General features: G+C 40.8%; 1 protein-coding gene across 5 annotated transcripts in view; it reads right to left on the bottom strand.

Annotated features, from left to right (window-relative positions):
- The window catches only part of LOC148657575 (FYVE and coiled-coil domain-containing protein 1-like), a 36291-nt gene extending 14766 nt beyond the window's left edge, over positions 1–21525 (bottom strand). Inside the window, exons 1-13 of one of the 5 annotated variants that reach the window (XM_088644024.1) lie at positions 21429–21525; positions 18750–18846; positions 17115–17221; positions 15871–15996; positions 13406–13512; positions 11547–11690; positions 10131–10224; positions 6502–9099; positions 5188–5280; positions 4620–4738; positions 3516–3683; positions 2570–2719; positions 1014–1231 (exon numbers count right to left, since the gene is read on the bottom strand). In XM_088644024.1, the coding sequence (XP_088500150.1) occupies positions 1014–1231; positions 2570–2719; positions 3516–3683; positions 4620–4738; positions 5188–5280; positions 6502–9099; positions 10131–10224; positions 11547–11690; positions 13406–13512; positions 15871–15996; positions 17115–17221; positions 18750–18807 (3982 nt within the window). In that variant the 5' untranslated portion in view covers positions 18808–18846; positions 21429–21525. Of the gene's footprint in view, positions 1–1013; positions 1341–2569; positions 2720–3515; positions 3684–4619; positions 4739–5187; positions 5281–6501; positions 9100–10130; positions 10225–11546; positions 11691–13405; positions 13513–15870; positions 15997–17114; positions 17222–18749; positions 18847–21428 lie in introns of those variants that run through there. The other 4 variants (XM_088644028.1, XM_088644025.1, XM_088644026.1 and 1 more) reach the window with 4 other exon arrangements.
- Between the last annotated feature and the right edge of the window lie 97 nt (positions 21526–21622).

Genomic DNA, 21622 nt, shown 5'->3' with positions numbered 1-21622 from the left:
GTTCTTACTGCCTTCTTGACCTGGTTTCTCTTGAAAATAAGATTTTTTTATCTCAATGAGACTTGCTGGTTAAATAAAGCTTAAATAAAATAAACAGAAACATGTCTGTAGTGGTGGAGATGATCACGGGACGATCGGATGCTAAAAGCCAGTTTCAAGTCAGTTTCAAACTTATTATACACTCATTGGCCAAAGAAAATAGAAAACGCCACCAGATAACCAGTGTTGAGCCTCTGCGAGCTGTGAGCTGGAGCAAAATATCCCACAAGGTTTGGAAATTTGCTCTGCCCAGGTCCATCCCATTCTTGTCAAGGGTGGTGATGTGCAGGCTCCAGTGAGTTCACTACTGTACTTTTCAGTAGGATTTACTGTAGATGCGTGAGCATGTTCACACTAACCATGCCTTGCTTGCACATGACAAGACTCTATTGATTAGCTTGAGGGTTCCTAATGCTCTGGACACCGAGTATACAACAAGGTGGATATTTATAAAGATCTGTTGAACAACAGAACATCTATCAAAAGCTAACTGTACCATGCTACAGTTTTGCAGTACGGCCGATTGCATTTTTAATTTTTTCCCCATGGCTCTTTTTCTCGTATCTTCCCAATATATATTGTCTGTCAACTGTACAGCTTTCTTCCAAAGGGACCGGCTGCAAAAGACTATGACTCACGATTAAGGTCTAAAGCCAAGGACCTGTGCGTCTACCTGTCCATTGAGAAGAAAGGGTAAGGGTAGGAAGCATTATATTTATAACGGCCCATTCATTTCCATGAATGTACTGTACAAATGCATACATTTGACATTTTATTGCCTCTTGTATCCAAGGAGGAAAGGGACACAACATGAGAAGTACATTAAGAGCTTGTAGAGCTGTTCCGATACTCTGGTTGTGATGCTCTGTACTGAACTGTTCCACCCGAGAAGACACTGGTTTAGCTAGGGTGTTAATGTAGATTTGTAAGCGGTGACTTGCAAAGGTGCTGCGGTCCGAGAACTGCAAGATTACCTATGACGCTGGGTGTCGGTCTCCGTGGCAGCTGCCCTAGGTCCTTGGGGGAATCGGTGGGTGTTTCCGGAGGGCTGGCCACCTCGGCCGCAGGGAGCCTTTCTACCACCGCACTGTGCTGCATATAGCACTCCCTGCAGCACCGTTCCTTCTTCCCACTGTGCTTAGTCTTCACAAAGTTGTTGCTGCAGTAGTAGCAAAATATCCGCCCGCAGAGCCTAAACCACAGGAACACATCTAAGAGTAACAGACCAGACCCAAGGCTTCTGTTTCGTTCACCTTCCCCGGCGCGGCGCCGCGCTGCCATTTGAAAATACTGTACAAAACCTTAAGGCAAAGAGAGGAACCCATTACCTTTAGAAATGGGCAGCAGTTACCGGAAGACTCTGGATTAAAGATCCCTGTCCATCCAGGGTTGGCGATTTTAATACATGAAGTGGAAAAAAACACTTTTCTCCAAGATGAGAAACAACGACAGAAGCCTCCTTACTCTGACCAAGTAATCCGAAGTAGTGACTAGAATCTGAGTAAGTGTACACACGTAACCTCTCCAGTCCAGCATGACTTTAGCTAGCCACATGCCCAAGTATCTTGGGTAAGGTCTAGATCCCTGCAGTACCACAGTTACAGCTGCCAGTCTTGGCTCTCAATGTTGTGTGTTGTTAGTTAGCACTAATTTACCCCTGTATACAGAATGGAGCGGTGGATCTGTGGCTAAGGATCTGCCCTTGTGGCTGGAAGCAAGGCCCCTGAGCAAGGCCCTTCACCCCAACTGCTCCAGGGGCGCTGTACAATGGCAGACCCTGCGCTCTGACCCCAGGCTTCTCTCTGTCTGTGTGTCTCATGGAGAGCAAGCTGGGGTATGCGGAAAACACAAATTGCTAATGCAAGAAATTGTATATGCCCAATAAAGTGATCTTATCTTATCTAAACAGTGAAAGTGTTGGTAATACTGCATGAAACACAAGCATGTGTCAATATGCTGCATGAAAAGGATGAAATTGTTGGGTAAATTGCAGAAAATGGCACATTATTTTCTGCCTTGTTTGAGATTTACAATGTACAGGCATCTACAGGGTATAACCCATCTAATAGAAGAATCAGATCCTTACGTTTCTGTCTGAAGGAGGGAATGTTAGAATGAGGTCTTAGCATTTCAGCATTTTTTATCAAATCTTTTTTTCATGCTTCAACTATTTATTTCGATGAGCACGACTATTAGGAAAAAAGACCCGTAAGACTTAGCTAGGCGAAGGCTTGTGTACGTCTTATCGGTACAGTCCTATATGATTAGGACGCAGCATTGCTAAAATGTTACCCGCCTCTGAGAAATGAAACTAAAAAAAGATCAGCCATTGTGCTGAGGTCCTATGGATCGGTACAGGTGAAATTCAGTTTGAAATGAAAGAGAAGCAAAGAAGACGGATTAAAAAATTCTTTTTTTTCTGGCACCCACTGCCAGAGTTTGTCAAGGCAGAGACAAGTTTAGTTTCTGGCTGCAGTCGCAGGGGGGCAGTAAGACGTGAACCCGACGAGGGAGCTTTCTCTGGAAATACCTGCAGTGGTGCCGGCGAAGCCACCATGTGAACGGACTCTGACACCCGAGGCAATGGTTGACTTCCTTGTCCACGAGCCAGCGCTCCTCCGCTCGCAGCTTCTGCTCGAACTCCAGGGCGTCCGACTTCTGCCAGAGGGCATCTTTGTCCCTGAGGGAGAAGGGGAAGTTCACGCAGGTCCTTCTGGACTCCATGGGCACAGTTTCTCTACACACAGTACATCTAGACATACATCATACACCAATGAGGTGGGGCACCCAGCTTCCTTTTCTCCTGCGAATCAGGATGACTGGAGGTGCAAATCAGAACAGCCAGTCCAGACTTCCCAGTGCGTCTTTGTGTAACATCTGTTAACGTTCAGGTCAGCGCTAACCCCTCTCTGCTGGTACGGTTTTGCCCGTCTTTCCCTGTATTTGGTATCTGTTGGAAATCAAGGCCTAATTTCTATCAACTAGGGATCTCCAGCAATCTTAGCTTTTAAAGATTTACTTCTCTATTCGTTGCACAAGCCTAAAAGATTTGCCTTCCTGACGTGATATTTACAAACTACTGCAGTATTATTTTTTGTTGAGAAAGAGGACATTTAATAGCACAGATACAAGAATTTGATTATGGTTCCCAGGAGCAGTCCAGGAGAATGAAGCATCCCAGGCCAACTTTAAAAGATTACAAATTAAGTTAGCTACTTTTTCTGTTTTGCACTGAAACAATTAATGTTATCATTTGTCCTAAATGAACTTCTGCATATTGCATCTTCTACCGAATATTATTTCAGTTTTAGAGCTTACATACAGGAATATAAGCATCAAGAAAAAATGAGATAGCTTTGTAAAAGTAGGATGAGAAATTGTTGCATTTGTGTTTAATGCAGGTAAAACAAATGAAGGAAAAGAACATGGTAAGGAGCACGGTAGGCTCTTGCTTCAGAAAGTTAAGTGATACATACCTGATGAGTTCAATCAGTCGCTCCTCAAGGTTTTTCTTGGTTCTGTACAGATCGTCGATTTCAGCTGACATTTGAAGGTCATTCTTTTCTTTTTCTGTCATGAGGTTATTGAGTTTTTCACTTAATTCCTGGCTCTCTTTCTGTGCAGATGATAACTCCTCCTGTGCTCTACAGAAAATTACAGAACAAACAATCTATTTAATAAATACAACAAAATAAGAGCTCACACTAATGAGCTGCATTGGCCTTGTTTTCCATAGACTGATTCTATGTCTGCAGTCAAGTATGTTTGTCTTAATAATGGTTTTAGTTTTTTAATGTTCTAGTTTTTGTTTCATATAATTTAAGATTAATCTCAGAAAAATAATGCATTTTATATTTTATTCACACCTGTTGACATTATTCATGATCCTTGAGTTAAACCTGGGAGAACCTACAAATTATCCACTGGAAAACAATATTGTGTACTATTGCTTCACAACGTCTGTCTCATTAAATTCAATTACCTACGTTTATGAGTCTTACCATTTCTGCAGTTATAGAAGTAGATGGAAAAAGCACAAAATGGTTTATATTTAAAATGAACGTAAATACAATAAACACATAAAAGTATGGTAAAAAAGTCTAACTTTGAGAAACTTTTGTACATGAAGTGAGGAATACTTCATAGAAATACCACAGTTTTATACAAAACAATCCATAACGCGCACCTGAGCTTCTCTTCTTCAGTCACTGTCTTTCTTATTTGAGACCCAGCTCAGGATGGCAGTCAGGTCCAGAGAAATCCCACTTTCACTTCTTCTCTTTACACCATGCAGGTCTTTAACCTGAATCTGACAGGCCTGGACATTCATCTTTTTGGACCGAGATTCAGCTCAAATATAATTGGAACTAGTACAATGAGGATGAAACGGTTCACATAGCTGTTTGGGCCACTTCTGAGTAATACGGAAAGGCAAGAAAACACGGCTATGGCTGCCAGCTCTCCGATCCTGGTTTTCCAGTCCCAGTACTGACCAGGCCCAGCCATCCTTAACCCTTAGATCTGACGCGACGGGTCTGCAAGGGGGGGCAGCTCTACCGTGCCGGGTGTCAGCTTCATACCTGGCCAAACTTTCTTTCACGCGCTCCAGCTCTTCGTTGGTTTGCTGGATCACCAATTCCGATCGGGACACCTCTGCCGTTTTCTCCTCAATCTGCTGGGTATATTCCGTGCTTACAGCCTGGACAGCAGAAAAGACCCAAAAAACTCTTATTAGAAAAAAAGGGATTTTGCTGGAGATGCTGTTGTTTGGTTTTTTGTCTCTAAAGGATTCATTTAGAAATTGTTTTTACGAGTAAGCCTTTAGAAATGAAATAAGAAAACTGTGCCAACGAAGACAATCGATTACAAAAGGCCTTTTTATTACATTTACATAACCCTGTCTTGTGCAAGAGACACCACACTGTTTCGGCCGTGACTGAAACATCTGGAAGCAAAAATAAGGAAAGTAAAAACAAAACCATGTGCTAATGATGACTGGCTACAATCAGTAATGTCATTATAGGCCAAGGTTTTTCAATGATGAAATGATTTCTGTTACAGTACATTACACAAGAAAAAAGTCTGCATCTATTAGGAAATATTTCCAGGACACTTAATCTCTTGGAAAATATACAAAACTCTGCAAACCTTTAATTCAGAAACTTTTGCCTTCAGGTCAGTAACCTTTTCTTGTTCTGCTTTCAGGTGTTCTTTCACTGTTTCCAAATCTTCTTTGAAATTCTGCAGAGGTTAAAAATTGACGATTTGTAAATACTGACAAATCTGTGCAAATCCTAAAACATACTTTTGGACATACTTTCAAGACTACCAACAACAGCAACAACAACAAAAACATTTTCACGTTTTGGACAAGTACCACCTTGGCCCATGGCAAGATCTGAGCAGCTACGCTTTCTGATTCTATCTCAGGATGCTGATATAACAGGGAGGGGCGATGCATTTCCCAAGCATCCTGCCGAAGATTTTTTTGCAGACATTGAATTGATACTCGCTAAAGCTTTAAAAGACTTCCAACCACTTCAACTTTGTAGTGCCTTCACTAATGTTTCATCTAATGTGAAAGTACAGCTGATGACCAGACTGTAAACAGCAAAACCAACATCTATGTCTCTCTCATCACCTCTCTGGTGAGTTGCAAATAATAATAATAATAAAAGTATTTCCAACATGTCTGTATTTGAATATTTAAAAATATACTCGTGCTGAACAAAAAACAAACAAAAACCAGCTTAAATCGCATGACAGAAGTAATCAATTTTATATTAATCAAGATCAGGGAACCCTAAATCTAGTCCTGACAGGTACTGTGTGTCGCCATTTTTTCTGAGTCTAAACAAGTTACTGTCCAAAATGAGCACATTTCCATTACTGGACAGAGAATTGTTTCTCTGCCTGTGCCTAAGTATTGGGCTTCTATTGACAGAGGTGCATGAGAAGTTTAACTTCTTATAGTCCACGATCAGTGGCTTGTTTTTGCCTGTTTAGTTGGAAAGACCAGGCACAGAAAATAATTATGGAAAAAAATATGAAATGGCATACTTTTTTCTTGACCAATGTCCGGCAAATCTACAAGGATAATTCAGATCATTTACTTCAAGCTTTCGTCCAGTATCTGTCAGTTATCACTGATAAACAGACAACTCGGACAACAGAAACACATACAGACACTACATGACATACTGCCTTCGTTTTCCAAAAATGGAAATGTTTAAGTACTTTACAAAGCTAAAAAAACACAGGAAGTGCCACACAAATATGTTGAAGCACTTGCGACTTTCGGAACTCAAAAACGGCCATGGGGCAGAGCGGAGAGGGTTCTCAAATAGCATGAGTATTTGCTTTGGAGACTTCACATGCAAGAAGTCTGAATTGTGCATTTTGACTGACACTTTGTATGAATGATCCACATTTGCATTAAGTCTACCAACAGCTTCCGGTTACCTTGATCTGATTCTGATGATTTATGATCTCACTGCTCATTTGAAACTTTACAGCAGAAACCTCTTCTTTAGATGAGTCTTGGAGATTCTTCACCTGCCTTTCAGCTTTCTCCAACTTTGACTGCAAGTCTAGGATGGTGGATGTAAGGCTTTCAGACTGCCTTAGCTCCTCCTGCAAACTATCGTTCTCCTGCCTGAGGGCAGCCATGCTGGCGTTCAACCTGTCCATCTCTTTTGCAGCTTCTTCATTCAGCTCCTGCAGCTGATGAGAAATGCTGGTCCACTTTTGTTTGGCATCTTCATTTTCCGACGTCAGGGTACAAATCTGAATGCCAAGCTCCGCCATTTCAGTGTTCGCCCTGTGAAGGCATTCTTTAGTCTCTGTGTTTTCCAAGACAAATTTTTCGTTGTGTTTCTTAAGAGTTGCCAACTGCTCTTTCAAGGAAGCTACGTCCTTCTCAAGGTCAGCCTTAGCTGCAGTTTCGCATTCTTTCTCTTTCCTCAAACGCTCTTCCTTTTCTTTGTAGCTCAACAGCTCCTGGACGTGCTCCCGGTTAAGCTGCTCGATCTGCTCCTTCAGCTGCTCTGTCAGGATTTTGAATTCATCGCGCGACGCCTCGGTCACATCCAACTTGGCCTGAGCTTTCAGCTTGTCGTCGGAGACGCTCTGAACTTTAGATCGGAGATCTAGAACCTCCTCCTGCAGTCTTGAAACTTCTTGCACATTTAGTCCCAGTTGATTCTCCGTCACTAACAGTTTTGTTTTCACATCATTCACCTCTTTGGCTATGTTTGCTTTCTGATCCAGCTGTACCTTTTCTACCGCTGCTTTCTGTGCTGTAATTGACGCAATTAACTCAGACTGCTGGGCACATACGGTCTCTGCCTTGGACTTCTCAGTCTCCATTTCCTTTACCTTATTTTCATACATCTCAATTTTGCCTAACAGCTCATCACACAACTGTTCCTTCTCTTCCAGAAGGCTACATTTGGACTGAAGCTGCTCCTGTAGGAAGTTCTCACTGCTTTTCAATGCTGTAATGTTCTTTTCTAGCTCTGAAACCATATGTTTCGCACTGCGCAGCTCTACTTGCCGAGCAGAAAACGTCTCCTTCTGATTGGCTTGTTCTTGCTTCAGTTCTTCATTCTCAACCTCCAGCTTTTTTAATCCCTCTTCCAATACTTCGTTTTGCATTACAGCTTTCTGATAGCTCTCATCTAAATGTCTGTTCTCTTCCCTGAGTTTCTTTTCCTTCTCATCCACTGTAACCTTGGCGTCTTCAATTTGACTCCTCAACTGTTTCTCGGATGCCCTCAGACAAGCTAGCTGATCTTCCAGGGCTGCTCTGTTTTCCATAAGTTCCTTGTTTAAATCCTCGTTCCTCTTCGCAGCCTGAAGAATTTTTTCATTTTGTACCTTCAGGTTTGTGGATTCAGTTTTATAATCCTCCAGTTGTATTGACTGCTCCTTCACGTTTGCCTCTAACTCGAGAACAGTGTTATTTAGACCTTCCTTTTCGTTAATAAGCCTTTTGATCTGTTCCTCCAAATGCTGGACATTTTTATTGCTGGTTGAAAACTCTTTTTCTTTGGCCTTCAGCTGTTCAGTGAGAGAAGATATCTGTCCTTCAAGGATTTCTTTCACATTGGTATACTTCAGTTGCAACTCTGTATTTTCCTCCAAAGCCTTTTTCTTCAGCTCCTCAGTCTTCTTTTCTAGCGTTTCCGAGTAACTCTGTGCATCCTGCAACTGCATCTGTAAATTCGAAGATTCTTTCTCCTTTATTGTAAGAGCGCCTTGTAACTTTTCTATGGCAGCTTTAAGGTCTTCAACTTGCCCGACAACTTTAGAACGCTCTTCCTCTGCTGTTGCCGAAAGCATGCCGAGCTTTAACTCACTTTCCCTCGCTGCGGCGTGTTTCAGGATCAGCTCTTCCGTCAGTTTCTCGACGCTCTTTCCCCTCTCCTCGCTCTGCTTCTGTGCCTCAGTCTTCTCCTTCTCAGCTTTGTTCAGCTTGTCCAGTAGCTCGTGGATCTTCTGGGCCGAGTCATAATCTCTTGCTATCTGCTGGCCCTTTTCACTTAAGACCCCGTCAAGCTTAGCCAGGAGCTCCACGTTCTTTTGTTCTACGCTACCGATCTTAGCCTGGAGGTCACTGGCAGAACTTTCTTTAACCCTGAGGGACTCTAGCTCTTGGGTTAATACCTGCAGTTGGATAGCGTAGTCCTTGTTGGTTTTTTCCAGCTCTCTCTGCTTCTCAGATGAGTTGTCCTCCAGAGTTTTCAGACACTGCTGCAGGTCATGAACGGTCCTTTGGGAAGACAGCGCGACCTCCAGCTGTTTTTGCAGGTCTTCCACCATTTTCCTCAGCTGGGAGCTGTCTTGCCCAAGGTTACTCTCATGTTCTGGGAGCCCGTCCTGGACGTTGCTAGCTTTCAGCAGGTCCTGCTTCTCCTCTTCCAGCTGCTGGACCCTGTCCTGAAGTTCCCGTTGTTTCAGCTCGGACTGGTCAAGCTCAAGGCGCAGGTCATCCACCTCACTTGTGGGCTCGCTCATCAAAGTGTGGTTAAAATCGGGACTAGAAGGAATATCGTGTGCCTGAAGAGAAAGAAAATGACCTGGTATTTTAATATTGAGGAAATACTAATGTGATACAGTAGCATGCACGCACAATAGGTGCTGGGATAGTTTAAGACTACAAACCTGATTAAATACAAACTGTTATCCACTTACCAAGCACAAATTACAAACCCAGTAATTAACTTGGATGGGAAGCAAGAAGCTCCAGTCAAACAGAATGCTACTACCCAGTGGCAGGTGTGAATTCTGCAGAAGGCTGCCGAGTCAGTTTTGATTTAATCCAGGCCAAACGTATGTATAAGTGTTATCTGGAGGCGTAGAACGGATAGGATGGATCTGCAAAGAATCTCACTAAACATGCAAATAATTCCCATGAGTGACAATAATACTACACCAGCAGTAGTTTTGGGGGGCAGATTGCCTTATTAATTAATAACAGGTCACACGTGTGCATATTCTCTACAGGCCTGTAAACAAATATACTTTAAGACGACGGTGCTAATACTGTTCATTCTTATCCTTTTCTTGTCCACAGCTTGGCATCCTCGAACAGATAACATGAGTCCACATGAGCATGTTTTCAAATAACTCGCACAGGAACTCAATGCCTTCTTCTATGCACATGGTAGAAATAATGTGATAATGTTGATAATGTTAATGTTTCTTTATTAGCCCTATACAATTTCTTGCATTAGGAATTCGTCTTTTCGCATACCCCAGCTTTTCTCCATGGAGACACAGACACACAGACAGGGAGAGAAGCTTGGGGTCAGAGCGCAGGGTCTGCCATTGTACGGCGCCCCTGGAGCAGTTAGGGTTAAGGGCCTTGCTCAGGGGCCCAACGGAGTAGGATTCCTCTGCCGGCCGCGGGATTTGAACCAGCAACCTTCCAGTCACAGGCACAGATCCTTAGCCACAGAGCCACCGCTCCTCCCAATGTGGATGCCAGAACTGTGCCCTCTTATCTGCCTTACCTGATTAAAATACAATGGTTTCGCTCGATAGGCAACAAACTCTGGAAGGAGATGGACACAAACGGAAACTTTTACCTGCGAGTAGCCGCTAACCAAACTGCTGATACTGGAGCTGCGACTTGGCGGTTTCCAAAAGTGCGATGGAGAATTTGCCAGGCCCAGCGTTCTCCTAGACGGAAAAAAAATAATGTAAAAAGTTTTCCTGCTCAAAACTAATGACTACGAACCAGCTACCAAAACCGCAGAGTGATGTCCGTGTACAAATTAACAAATTATTAGCCGTGACCAGTCTAACCACAGTCCCCACCTAGTTCTGCATGCTACACCCTTACAGAGTGTGGCTGACTTGACAGAAATGCAAGGCTGTACAAACTGCATGCAGAGAAATACAGATCAATCAATTACTCTTTCGTGGCATTTTCCTGTCTCAGGTTTAAAAGGCTAAGATCCTCCGTCAGTGTGGAAAAACCATCCTGGGCTTCAGTTAAGAGGAGGAACTAGCACACAGACACAGGCACACAGAAAGAAAAAAAGAGAAACCGTGATACAAAATAAGGAGCATGCCAGATGCATAACTGCAAAAATGTATTTCTCACTTAAAATAGCTCTCAGAACTCTAATTTAATGGTGTATTTTTCGTAATGGAACAAACTGCTGGCATAATTTGCTTTTTAATGCAAAACTTGATAATATACTTCATGCAATATTTATTTCAAAAACAAGACATGTTTAATACCTGAACTTTCTGCTATTTGTACACCTGTAGAAGGCAATCCAAACATCTAATCAAGAAATGTAAGACAACCAAGTGGCAGGGATGTTAGTAGTTTTATACATTCCATGATTAGATACCAACGCCACTGCAAACAGAACTAGAATGCAAAGCACGACTCCTTCACTAGGTGGAGGACTGTACCCGCAGAGTAGGAAAAGCAAATAATAATTCAAACTTAAGAAAGGGATTCGAAGTCGTTAATGTTAAACACAGAAATGCATCACACAAAATAGTACATTATAATCACAGGCTTACATTACTTTAATGATTAGGTTCTCTGGAATAATGGCAGTAATTATGTTTTAAATGTTGTTTTTCTGCTTTATCTAATTTAGAAATAGAACAATAGACCCATGGAAACTGAACAACTAAGTACTGTATAGAGAAAGTATGAGTGCAACACGCAGAGTTTAAACTACTAAAAACAGCCTACGGCATCTGTACATCCCTTGGAACAACGTTCCTACAAATACTAATACTTGCATAAACAGTACCCCATTCAAGCTTGTAAAACTTTAAGATGGAAATATAGTGCTTCTCTGAAGGAAATGACAGCAAGATCTGGCGATGTATTTATGCTTTCATCCCTAAATAAGTATGTAATTTATTTGACAGTAACTATGCATTGCTCATATTCCCACTTTAAATAAGGTGCATTCAAAAAATGTGGATTATCTTTTACTTTGTGAAAAGGAGAGAGAAACTATTAGGGTTACCTTGCAAATGTTGGCCAGGCGGCATCTAGATCGTAGCCCCTTGAAGCAATGTCAAACTGAACCTCATTCAGCTCATAAAGATGGTTAATGATGTCCACATTGAGATGAGGCTTGAGAAATGGACTCCGAGCATAATACCAGTCACTAGAGGTAAAATACACGAAGAAACAAACAAAGCAATAAAATAAAAAACTAAACAAGATCATAAACAGTTACATGATGAACAACTCTTTTGGATCACAACATCAACAGACACCTTCGGGGTCTTCACGACACACCATTGTTCACAATACGAAGGGATGAAGCAGCAGCTGTCACAGGCCAACTGCACTCCAATTTTTGCCTGTTTTAGTCAAAAATGTCAAATCTATTATTTCAGCGATTGTTAAATGAAAGAGTTTCGTTGGTCACGTATTTTATAGAAGCAGCCTGGCTGCACATTCTCAGGCCCAGCCATGCCCTTCTTCCTAAGATCTGACAAGATCTGACAAGATCAGGCTAGAAGCTGGTAGTGCTGCTGTCATTTTAAGCCAACAAAAGCAACCAACAGATCCGGGAAGAACTTTAAAGAATCTGAATAATGAATATCAATAGTGAACAGCTAGGCCACAGTGAATTTAATAAGCTTACTGAATACTTGGAAAACTAGTCCATGGTAAGTCTTTCTGACAAATCAACCACTGTAGTGTAAAATGCATTTTATATTTTATAAAATGCGCCTGTGATTCCATAGTGCCTCACACTCCATATATGATGGCACTGCGTCCATCCGTGTGCCAGCAGCCCCACTACACAGCACGTTAGGCAGAAAATCTGCTTCATCAGTTGAATTAAGCAGGATATTTAAGGGGGGCATATGTGCAAACCCACTGTACAGTATGTCCAGCAATCTTTCACTCACTAACAGTGCCACAAGCGCTCAAAACCTTGGTTTAAGGTCTTATCTAAAATATGACATAGCACAGGATCCCTGGTCTCTAAACTGAGGCATTAGTTAAACTAAGAGTTAAACAATTTTTTCTTTGAGGATTCCCTTCCCAGCATTGACCAGCCTTTAATTAGCAATTAGCTACAGAGATATGCAGAGATCCAAGATAAGGCTACAAGGTGGATACACCGGTCTTTATGGTAAATCCAAAGAGATGAATTACAAATGAGCAGGCACATTTTGGGAGGTTGTTAAGGTATTATAGAAAAACTTTAAAAGAGCATGAAACTGTCAAGTGTACATAACAAATCATCCCATAGTTTTAGTCTGCAAGCGACTGATTTATCTGTTCCCGTAACAAAGGAGACGTGAAAAAGCAGAAGAGCCGAAGACTTCTTGTTTTTACTTTCTCTTAAGGAAGCAAAACAAAGCTAAGGAAGTAAGAATGAAGTGGTTTCAAATTACTTGTAAATCATTACATTTCACTGTAAAGCAAGTGACCTTCTCCCAGTAATATTGAGGGCATGAGGTATTCGGAACATCTTGTAATATCCTGGGCATTTGATAACTTAAAACAGTTTATTAGCAGGTTACATATTAAACAGCAAGAGCAAATCCTTGATCTTCTTTGCCTTAGCAACGAAGCCATAGTTTCCCAATCCAAGATGTTTATGGATTTTCTTATCTCAGTGGGTGATCTGCTAGTGTCCCATAAAAAAATAGTGGTTTTGCACTATTCTTTAAAAATATAAAGCTCTAATCGTCTCTTGATAGGGTTCCCTATTTAAATACGTTTAAACTGATGTTTTGCGAGGAGATGAGGAGGAACACACATGTTTTGATGTGTGTGAAGGTTTTAACAAGGCCACCTCTGATTCATGTCAAAGACTTCTGACAGTTACTGGGAGCCTATGACCGATCCTCCCTTTACCTTGTGACCTTTTCATTCATCAGACACTGCTGAAGAGTATCTGCCAGGCGCTGATGTACCAGGCAGTACCGGATGAAAGCTCTTCCTTTGCCCAGAGAGGTCTTGAACTGAAAAAGAAGACAGTACAAATGAACATCCAACATAAATGTATTTGCTCCATACATTAATGTTATGGTGTAATGCTATGATCGGAAATGGTAAAGCCAAAAAAGCTGTTATATGATGGGAAACGGATATTCATAAGTTCAATTCAATAAGTGAGTGAGCAAATACAGTAGTTAGTTGTTAGATAGTCATACTTCGTAAATGCTCACTAGTGCACAAAAACATCTAAATATATATTTAAACTCTGTTATGCTTTAAACTTTGTTTCTTTTATTATCATTGCCGTACTCTGTACTCACTCCCCATATCTTTTGGTGGGAATGACTCAGGGAGCATCAGAAATCATTTACGCATTTCCATCACAGTTGTGGTTTGAACTTCAACGAGCTTTTCCAAAGAAGTTGGTGGTGTGAGATGTGAGATGTGGGCTTCTATTTTGAAGCCCAGAAAAAAAAAGTCTGGTTTCTTAGTTTCGGGATGGAACTGCACAGACGTAGACTGTGGTTAGGAAGCACACTCAAAGAAAAAGATTGGTCAAGTTACCGTGCAAAACAAACACTATACAGTGTTGACGCAAGAAAACAAACATTACTTTAAAAGAAGATAAGCAATAAACACGTATACCATATAAAGAAAGGCAAAAACACCTTTCTGTTGTACAATAACCAAAAGCTACACTGGAGTGGCTTGAAAAGAAAGTGAAAGTCCTGGAGTGGCGCAGTCAAAGTCCTGACTTGAATCGAACAGGAAACCCGTGGCGAGACTTGAACACTGCTGCCGTCCATCCTCAACCAGCTTGAGCACAATAACAAAGAAAAATGGGGGAAAACTGCACCATCCCAGCGTGGCAAAGCTGGTAAAGCTGCCCAAAAAGGCTCACAGTTGCAACTGCAGTCAAAGGCGCTTCTACCAGCTTTATGCTTGGGTAGGTGGGGAGGGGGTGAGGTTTTTTTGCAAAGCTCAATATATTCTTAGGTATTAAAGGCCTCAATGCTGCAGCTTATGAACATTCTTAAAAAAAACAACAACTTATAATTGATTGGCCAACTAAAACCAATCTTTCAGGAAGTCTTGCCTTATCCTAACTCTAGTGAAATTGCTGCTACGTTATGGGTATCTTGCAAAGACAAATATAGCAACAGCTTTCTGGTTAAAAAAAAAACTAAGAATCCACATGTGGCTTCACCCCACCAGCACATAAACAACTTTCTAAAATGACACAGGACCTCAATGAGACTTTAGTTGTCCGTAAACAACACATTACATGCTCATTCTAATGCATGTATCCGAAAAACGGCAACATTTCATATGATGCCTGGTAACAGGTCATCAGAAACCTCAAAATGGAGCATGCTAATGAGCTATATGCTAATGAGGAACACAGTAAGTACTAACAGTGTGAGTACTACTGTCCATTATAAACTCAGTTTATGCAATTCATTTTAATATTATATATAATGCATTGCACTGTTTAATTACTACACCGACCAATATTTCTTATAAAAAACTATATTAAAACAAGCAATTCAATTATTCCAATGAGTTTTACTATTTAAGTATAGTCTAATTATGGAAATGAAGACAATACAGTTTGCAACTGTAATCACGATCACATCAGGTCTGATGGCACAAAAAGGAGTGGATAGAAATATGCAAGGGTCTTCAATTTTTCTTGTACAACACAGATGACTTGCAATATCTAGTATGTAAGAAAATGTAGTATGCAAAGTGAGATATGGAATAATTCTGCAGAGACTTAATGGAGAATTGAATCTTAGTTCACACAGAATTAAGGTTAACAGAATTTGCTTATTCCTAACAAATTACTCATTAAATATTTCTGTTAAAATTAATAAATAAAAGTAAATTAATTGATTTACATGTTACATTAATGAAGTGTTTTTTTAATAATACAACACAAAACTAGAGTAAATCTGCCCTAAACCTGTAAAGATTACAGATAATCAGCTAATCTGATCCCCAAAATCTCTACAAATAATTCTTACACTGTTGTGAATCACAAAAGGACTATTTCTATTGACTACCTCTATATTCCCATTGATGAAACACTTAAAATGCAGACTGTTGCCTGCATTTCATTTCTTGACATTGTTACTGCACAACATTCAGTCTCCGGACTGTAGCATCAGCACTGAATGTCAGAGAAATAAATGCTTTACCAACCTCCCATCTGACTATTACAATTTTTTTTATTTGCTTACCAGCCAATGAAACAAGGATCATACACAACTTTAAAACCAAGGGCATGCTGGTCAGAATGTGGCCAGTTCCTGTTTAACAAAATACGTTGGATGAAACGCAATGCATTACTGACTGAGTCCCCATGAAGATCTTCTTACCTCTGGGATGGACTTGACAAAGCGGATTCCATCATTAGCTCCTTTTATCTTGGTCAGGCAGTCACTGAAATAATCCCAGTAGTCTTTCCTTGTCCCGAGGAAAGTTGTCTTTTCCTTCTGGTCAAACTAAATAATGTGTTAAAAGTCAAATGTTAGGTTTTAAAAAGCTTATCACCTCCATTCCTAAAAGCCACCTTTTTGTATCGGATTTTAAATTGTTTCCATGCTTCTTTATTTAGTGTTGAGTACTGTAAACTTTTTCCATACAAGTTAATGTGCTGCACCATCTGCTCCCTGTCCCTCTGCAATAGAGCTGCATTTCTAATTGATCAGAAAAGCAGAAGAAAAGAAAGGGGTTCCATTTAACTGCTAATATAGCAAACAGACTTTTCAGAAACCTAGTGCTTCATAAGTACAGTATACCTTGAGGACAACATGAAAAACCTAAAGCTGAGTACTTTCATCCCTTTCAAATACTGTCTTATAAAAAAATAAACAAAAATTGTCACACTTAATCTCCGGAAATCCCACTCATTATTACATGCAAGAAATAGTGCTTATTATTGTAATCGTTTTTATAACATTATTATATGTTAATCGCTATATGATAATAACATAATTATATTATTATTATTATTATTATTATTATTATTATTATTATTATCATCATCATCATTATCAGAAAGACTACAGAAACTCAAATTAACCTGCAGCTAGGATCACACCTTTTCCCCTTCTCTCAACGACAGACCCATTTTCTTCTAAATTCTCTCTATTCACACATCTCTTCACCCATCCTGACTTCACACGACCTGATTGGCCACTCTGTCTGTCCCCTGCTCCCGCCTCTCGCCCTCCAGCCTTTGTTCTCCCGCTCCATTACCTTTGCTTACTGCCTTCTCACACCTGAAGAAGGCTCCACGGCCGAAACGTTGCGTTTTCTTTCTTCTCTTTTCAGCAGGGAATAAACCTTTTACTTGTTCTTTTGCAGCCTACGCATGCTGACGCAGCTACCCACCTGAACTACGTATTATTCTTTGTGTGATGCATTTTTCCCAAAGCAACTTAGCTTTGTATCAATCTAAAGTATTTCTGAATTACATTTACATTGATTGTATTGATGACATATCAGGAGGAGCGGGACATGAGCCCGTCAGACTACAATTTCTGGTTTGTTGCATCCTGCTGTGCAGGCCAGGGTACAATACCTTAACAATTCTTAGAGTTCAGTGACACAAACATACCTGCAATAAATACTCCAATTTGTAAGAAAACTTGTGCAGGTTAGGGCTGTCGTCAGTTATTGGCTCTCCACTTTCTCTGTACTCCTTGCTCAGCTCTGTCACCGCATCTACATTTGAGAAACGAGAAAGACAATTAGGAAACTAGGAATCAACCAAAAGCCAAAACGTTTGAAGTACAGGTCGTAATCCCTATGTACTATCCTATATAGTAATTTTATCTCTTTTGTAGGATATTTTGAGCCTCTATGTTGGACTTACTATCTCCAATGCTAAAGAATTATATTTTCAACAGCACCAAAGATCTTGAGATTATATTGCAAAAGGATGGAACACTGAATTAATGCTTCTCTGCTCTAACCTTCAAATAAGTTACTTTCAAAGTTTTTACTTTTTAGATGGATTAAATAGGACACCAATGATATGAATGAGGAAGCACAAGCAGACTCCTCCAAACCACCACCCCTTGAGCTATTTTAACACATCGCAGGTCCGAAAGCAACGTGCCTGAGGCTAACTGGAGTGACGGCACTGCATGCCTGCAAGTTCCCAGGAGGCCAAGTTTTAACATACGTTAAGGCCAAGTTTGAGATTAACCTCCAACAGACTAATCAAAGTGTACGCTTGAGGAATCTCAGCCCCAATTGGCTATTGACATAACCTGGGCTCAGACCCGTGATCAAAGAGCCCAGCCTGCACTCAGGAGGCCTTGAGCTGGATTTTAAAGAGTAACTTCATGTGTTTGAAAAGGTTTACTTTTGGTGCAAATGAATTAAGACAAATGATTGAAAATTAAAAGGATGAGGTTTACTCTATTTATTAGATTGTTCTCTCTATAAGATAAAAAACTTTGCAGCAAAGTAAAATAATCAGGTGCCAAGTACTCGATTAATGACTGAAGCACGACAGCGAACAGTGATCACTGTAACCTCGGCCCTTTAAAGAGAAGCACGTCAAATCACCGGCCTAAATGGTCCCAATACTGTCTACAACAGCGAAAACCTAAACGGTTTAAAGCGTAGCCTACATTACAATTGATGGATAATTACATTCTTTCCATGTTTAGGGCCCAAATGCATTTTTTTTGTGATCCTTACTTCATAATTGTTACACTTCTTTTTAACAACGGCACCACTTGACCACTGGGTACACTGACCTCATGAAAATTAAAGGGAATATCCACTAAGGTTCACATCCTGCACAAGTGACCTTTATCTTATTATAATTCATTTATTTGTCTGACATCTTTATCCAAAGCAATTGGATTCACCTGTATTCATTGTTGACAGCAGGGTACTTTATGGAAGACATTGGAAAACCTTTCCCTGCCTGAGATATGAGCCCATTACTTTCCAGTTATAAGTCCACATATGTATCTGCTCCTTCTCACCCCTTCTCTCACCGTAAAGCATTAAAGCTTACAGTGCTTATACTCCTTTGAACTTGAGCCCACAGACCAACCGCAGGCCGATGTGATTTCCAGCATGCTTACTGGCCAGTACTTGTGACAAAAAATAACAGTCGTCTTTAACCCCGAATGCCCATCCCCCTCCTCTCCCGGAATGAGGAAAGCAGCTTCTACGAACACTGGAAAAGCCGCCCCCGAACGGCCAGATGGAGCGAAGCATATCGCCATACCGTGCAGATCTCGGATAATCCTCTGGAGCTGGCTCTCCCCAACTGACGCAGCCATCATGCAGCTCACACATCTGAGAGGTCACTGAGCCAGGGCCTGCTGAACCAGAGAAACACACTCACTCAGCACATCGGCAACAAAGCAACAGCAAATCCATCGCTTTTCATCCGCCTTTCCCAGCTCCATCACAAGCCCCTTCTGTATAACTGAAAGAGCAACCGCAGATAAAGCCGAAAACCTCTGTTTTTATGGTACACTTCTTTTGTCAAAACTCCTAAGTGTGCAACGAATATGTGAGATATGTGCTATGGCAATTAAACTGCTGTGAATCCTGGTGCAGTTTGAGTGGCATAACAAACAGTACAATTTTATTTGTGCAGTTTTGCTGGATCAGCAGGTCTGCAGGTTGTTTTCTGATACCACTAAAAAGTGTCTCGTTTGATTTGAAAAAAATATGCAACATAAATTGCTCTGAGGTTAACTTTGTGGTTCTACTTTTTAAAATCTCCAACACACATCTTCTGAAAACACAAACTTTCCAAGACACATACAGCCTGGGGGGAGGACTTTAGTACCGGAAATTGCTCGTGTCCACTGATGAAGCCTAACAACTCATCCTTGCACAAAACTGAAATATTATAAAACATCTGAGATGTTGAAGGAGTATGAAAAAACACATTCCTTTTGCATTAAAATCGTAATGTTCTAATTTATCTCATCTGATCACAAAATCTTATGACCACAAAACTTTTGCGTCTCTCTACAAACTTATACCCAAGCTGTTCTGAAGCTCCTTAGCCTTTGTAGTTGAATATCTGCTTCAAATTGACTGGGGTACTTCATAATGTATTCATTCTGAAATCATGTGACCTCTCCATCTAGATGCATGACTCTAAAGAGACACTTTAATAAGGTCTGTTTTTTTTTCTGCAGTCTTGTATTTCCAACTTTTCTAATCTATTTTTCGCAACTCATCTTTAAAATGTCCTTCAACTGTAGGTTTCTACTAAGGCGGTAGTTTTATCAATTCTCCCACTACGCCTAGCGTGCACACCCGTTTATCCTGTGTGACAGAAAATGAGTTATATTTTTGTTGCAAGTGCAAATAACATACGCACAATAAAGACCGGAAATTGAACCGATCTCCATCGATGCTTTTTCTACCCAGTCTATCCAATTCGGGGTCGCGGGGGGGTAGACGCAGGCTATTCCGGCAAGCAACGAGCACAAGGCAGATTACACCCTGGACGGGACGCCAGTCCATGGCGGGGCACACACCGTGCAAGAACGCACACGGACAGACTCGCACCAGGGCCAGTTTTCCGGGCAGCCAGTTTCACGATGGAGAAGTCAATGATCAGAGGGAGGATGGGGTTGCACTTTGTGTTGTTTTTGCTGGTGTTGGATTGTTCTTTAGCTCAGGTTCAGAATAAAAAAAAAACTCACCTACCCGTAGGTCTGTGGACTGTGGGAGGAAACCCACGCGAACACGAGATGAACATACAAACACTGTGTGAGGTTCAAGATCGCACCGTAGGTCCGGGATGGAGGACACGGTTTAATTAGAACTTACCATAAATCACCACAATTTGGGGGGGGAGAAAAACTACGATCTAAACCAAGCAATAACGAATAAACGATGGGATTCCATAACAAATGAAGTTTCAAAACATTGGACGGTGTAAATCAAAACGTTTTTGTGTGTGTGTTTTTTTTTGCAAATCGTACATTAAAGATCTTGCACCTTTTGAGTGTTGACGCGGTAGACACGACGCGTGCCCGTAAAGGTTACGGAAGTAATGAATCACAAACAGGTAAAGCTTTTCTTAAGGTGATTTCCAAGCTCCAGCGTGTTATTTTGAACTCGCGTCACACACGACCACTAGTTAAGGCGGTGGATGCAATCATAACCACACGTTTTCATTGCCGATCAGGCAGCAGCACGGCCAGGGTGAGAAATGAAGCCTCCTGGTTTTGTTTTTCCAAAAACGTGCCCATATTGGACAGGCTCGTTGAAAACATACAACGAAGCACATTTTTCTGTCAGTAACCGTAAAGAGGACGAAAATTAACAGTATATATACGAAATATAGTAACTGTGAAGTTTCTCTTCAGCTATACTATACAGCTGACGTATTGAATATATCTGACCTGACATAATTTTGGCTTGATTTGATGGGAATTGTGATTAGCATATCCTGCAAATTTCACATATGTACATTATCCGCATTTCCTACAGCCTAAAAGGTAAACGTCATATTTCTTTCTTTATCCTTTAATGGAAATGATCTACAAAACTAAGGCAATTTTATTCAACTGTGAACAGACAAACCAGTTTAGTTAGAAATAATGTGCGCAACAAGGAAAGCTGCTTAGAGAATACATACGTCTCTAACAACATTAAAAAGATCAGACTGAAATAAGATCTTAAAAGCGTCGGACACCTTAAAAACCAATTAAACAACATAAACTATTAAGAGCTAAAATTAATTAAAATGTATTGCTCCTAAACCCGAAGTGTCTGTCTTCTGCCACTAGCAGCGACAATCGTGCCAGCAAAAAAGTATGTAATGTGGATAACACACTCTTGACAACTAATTGAACAAGGTAGGAAGTTATTGATCGAGCCACACACACGAGATAGTAAAAAGAAAAAAAAAGAAAACAAACTTTTAACATACTTCAAAGTAGATGATTCCCAGCAGTTCACTTACTGTACTTTGCAGCAAAGACAAACTTGTTACTCAAGGGGGGTGGGAAATATTATCTGATTGACACTAGTTGAACCGAATCAAAATGAAAGAATTCAACTCCCCAGCCAATCAGAAACATTGATTCCCTTCATAGTTTGGTTGTTAACGAGCCCCAGATAAAC

The sequence above is a fragment of the Lepisosteus platostomus genome, chromosome 8, assembly GCF_059453375.1.
Source record: "Lepisosteus platostomus isolate fLepPlt1 chromosome 8, fLepPlt1.hap1, whole genome shotgun sequence".
NCBI lineage: Eukaryota > Metazoa > Chordata > Actinopteri > Semionotiformes > Lepisosteidae > Lepisosteus > Lepisosteus platostomus.
The sequence above is the reverse complement of the archived record's forward strand: the minus strand, read 5'-3'. Positions and strand labels throughout refer to the sequence as shown.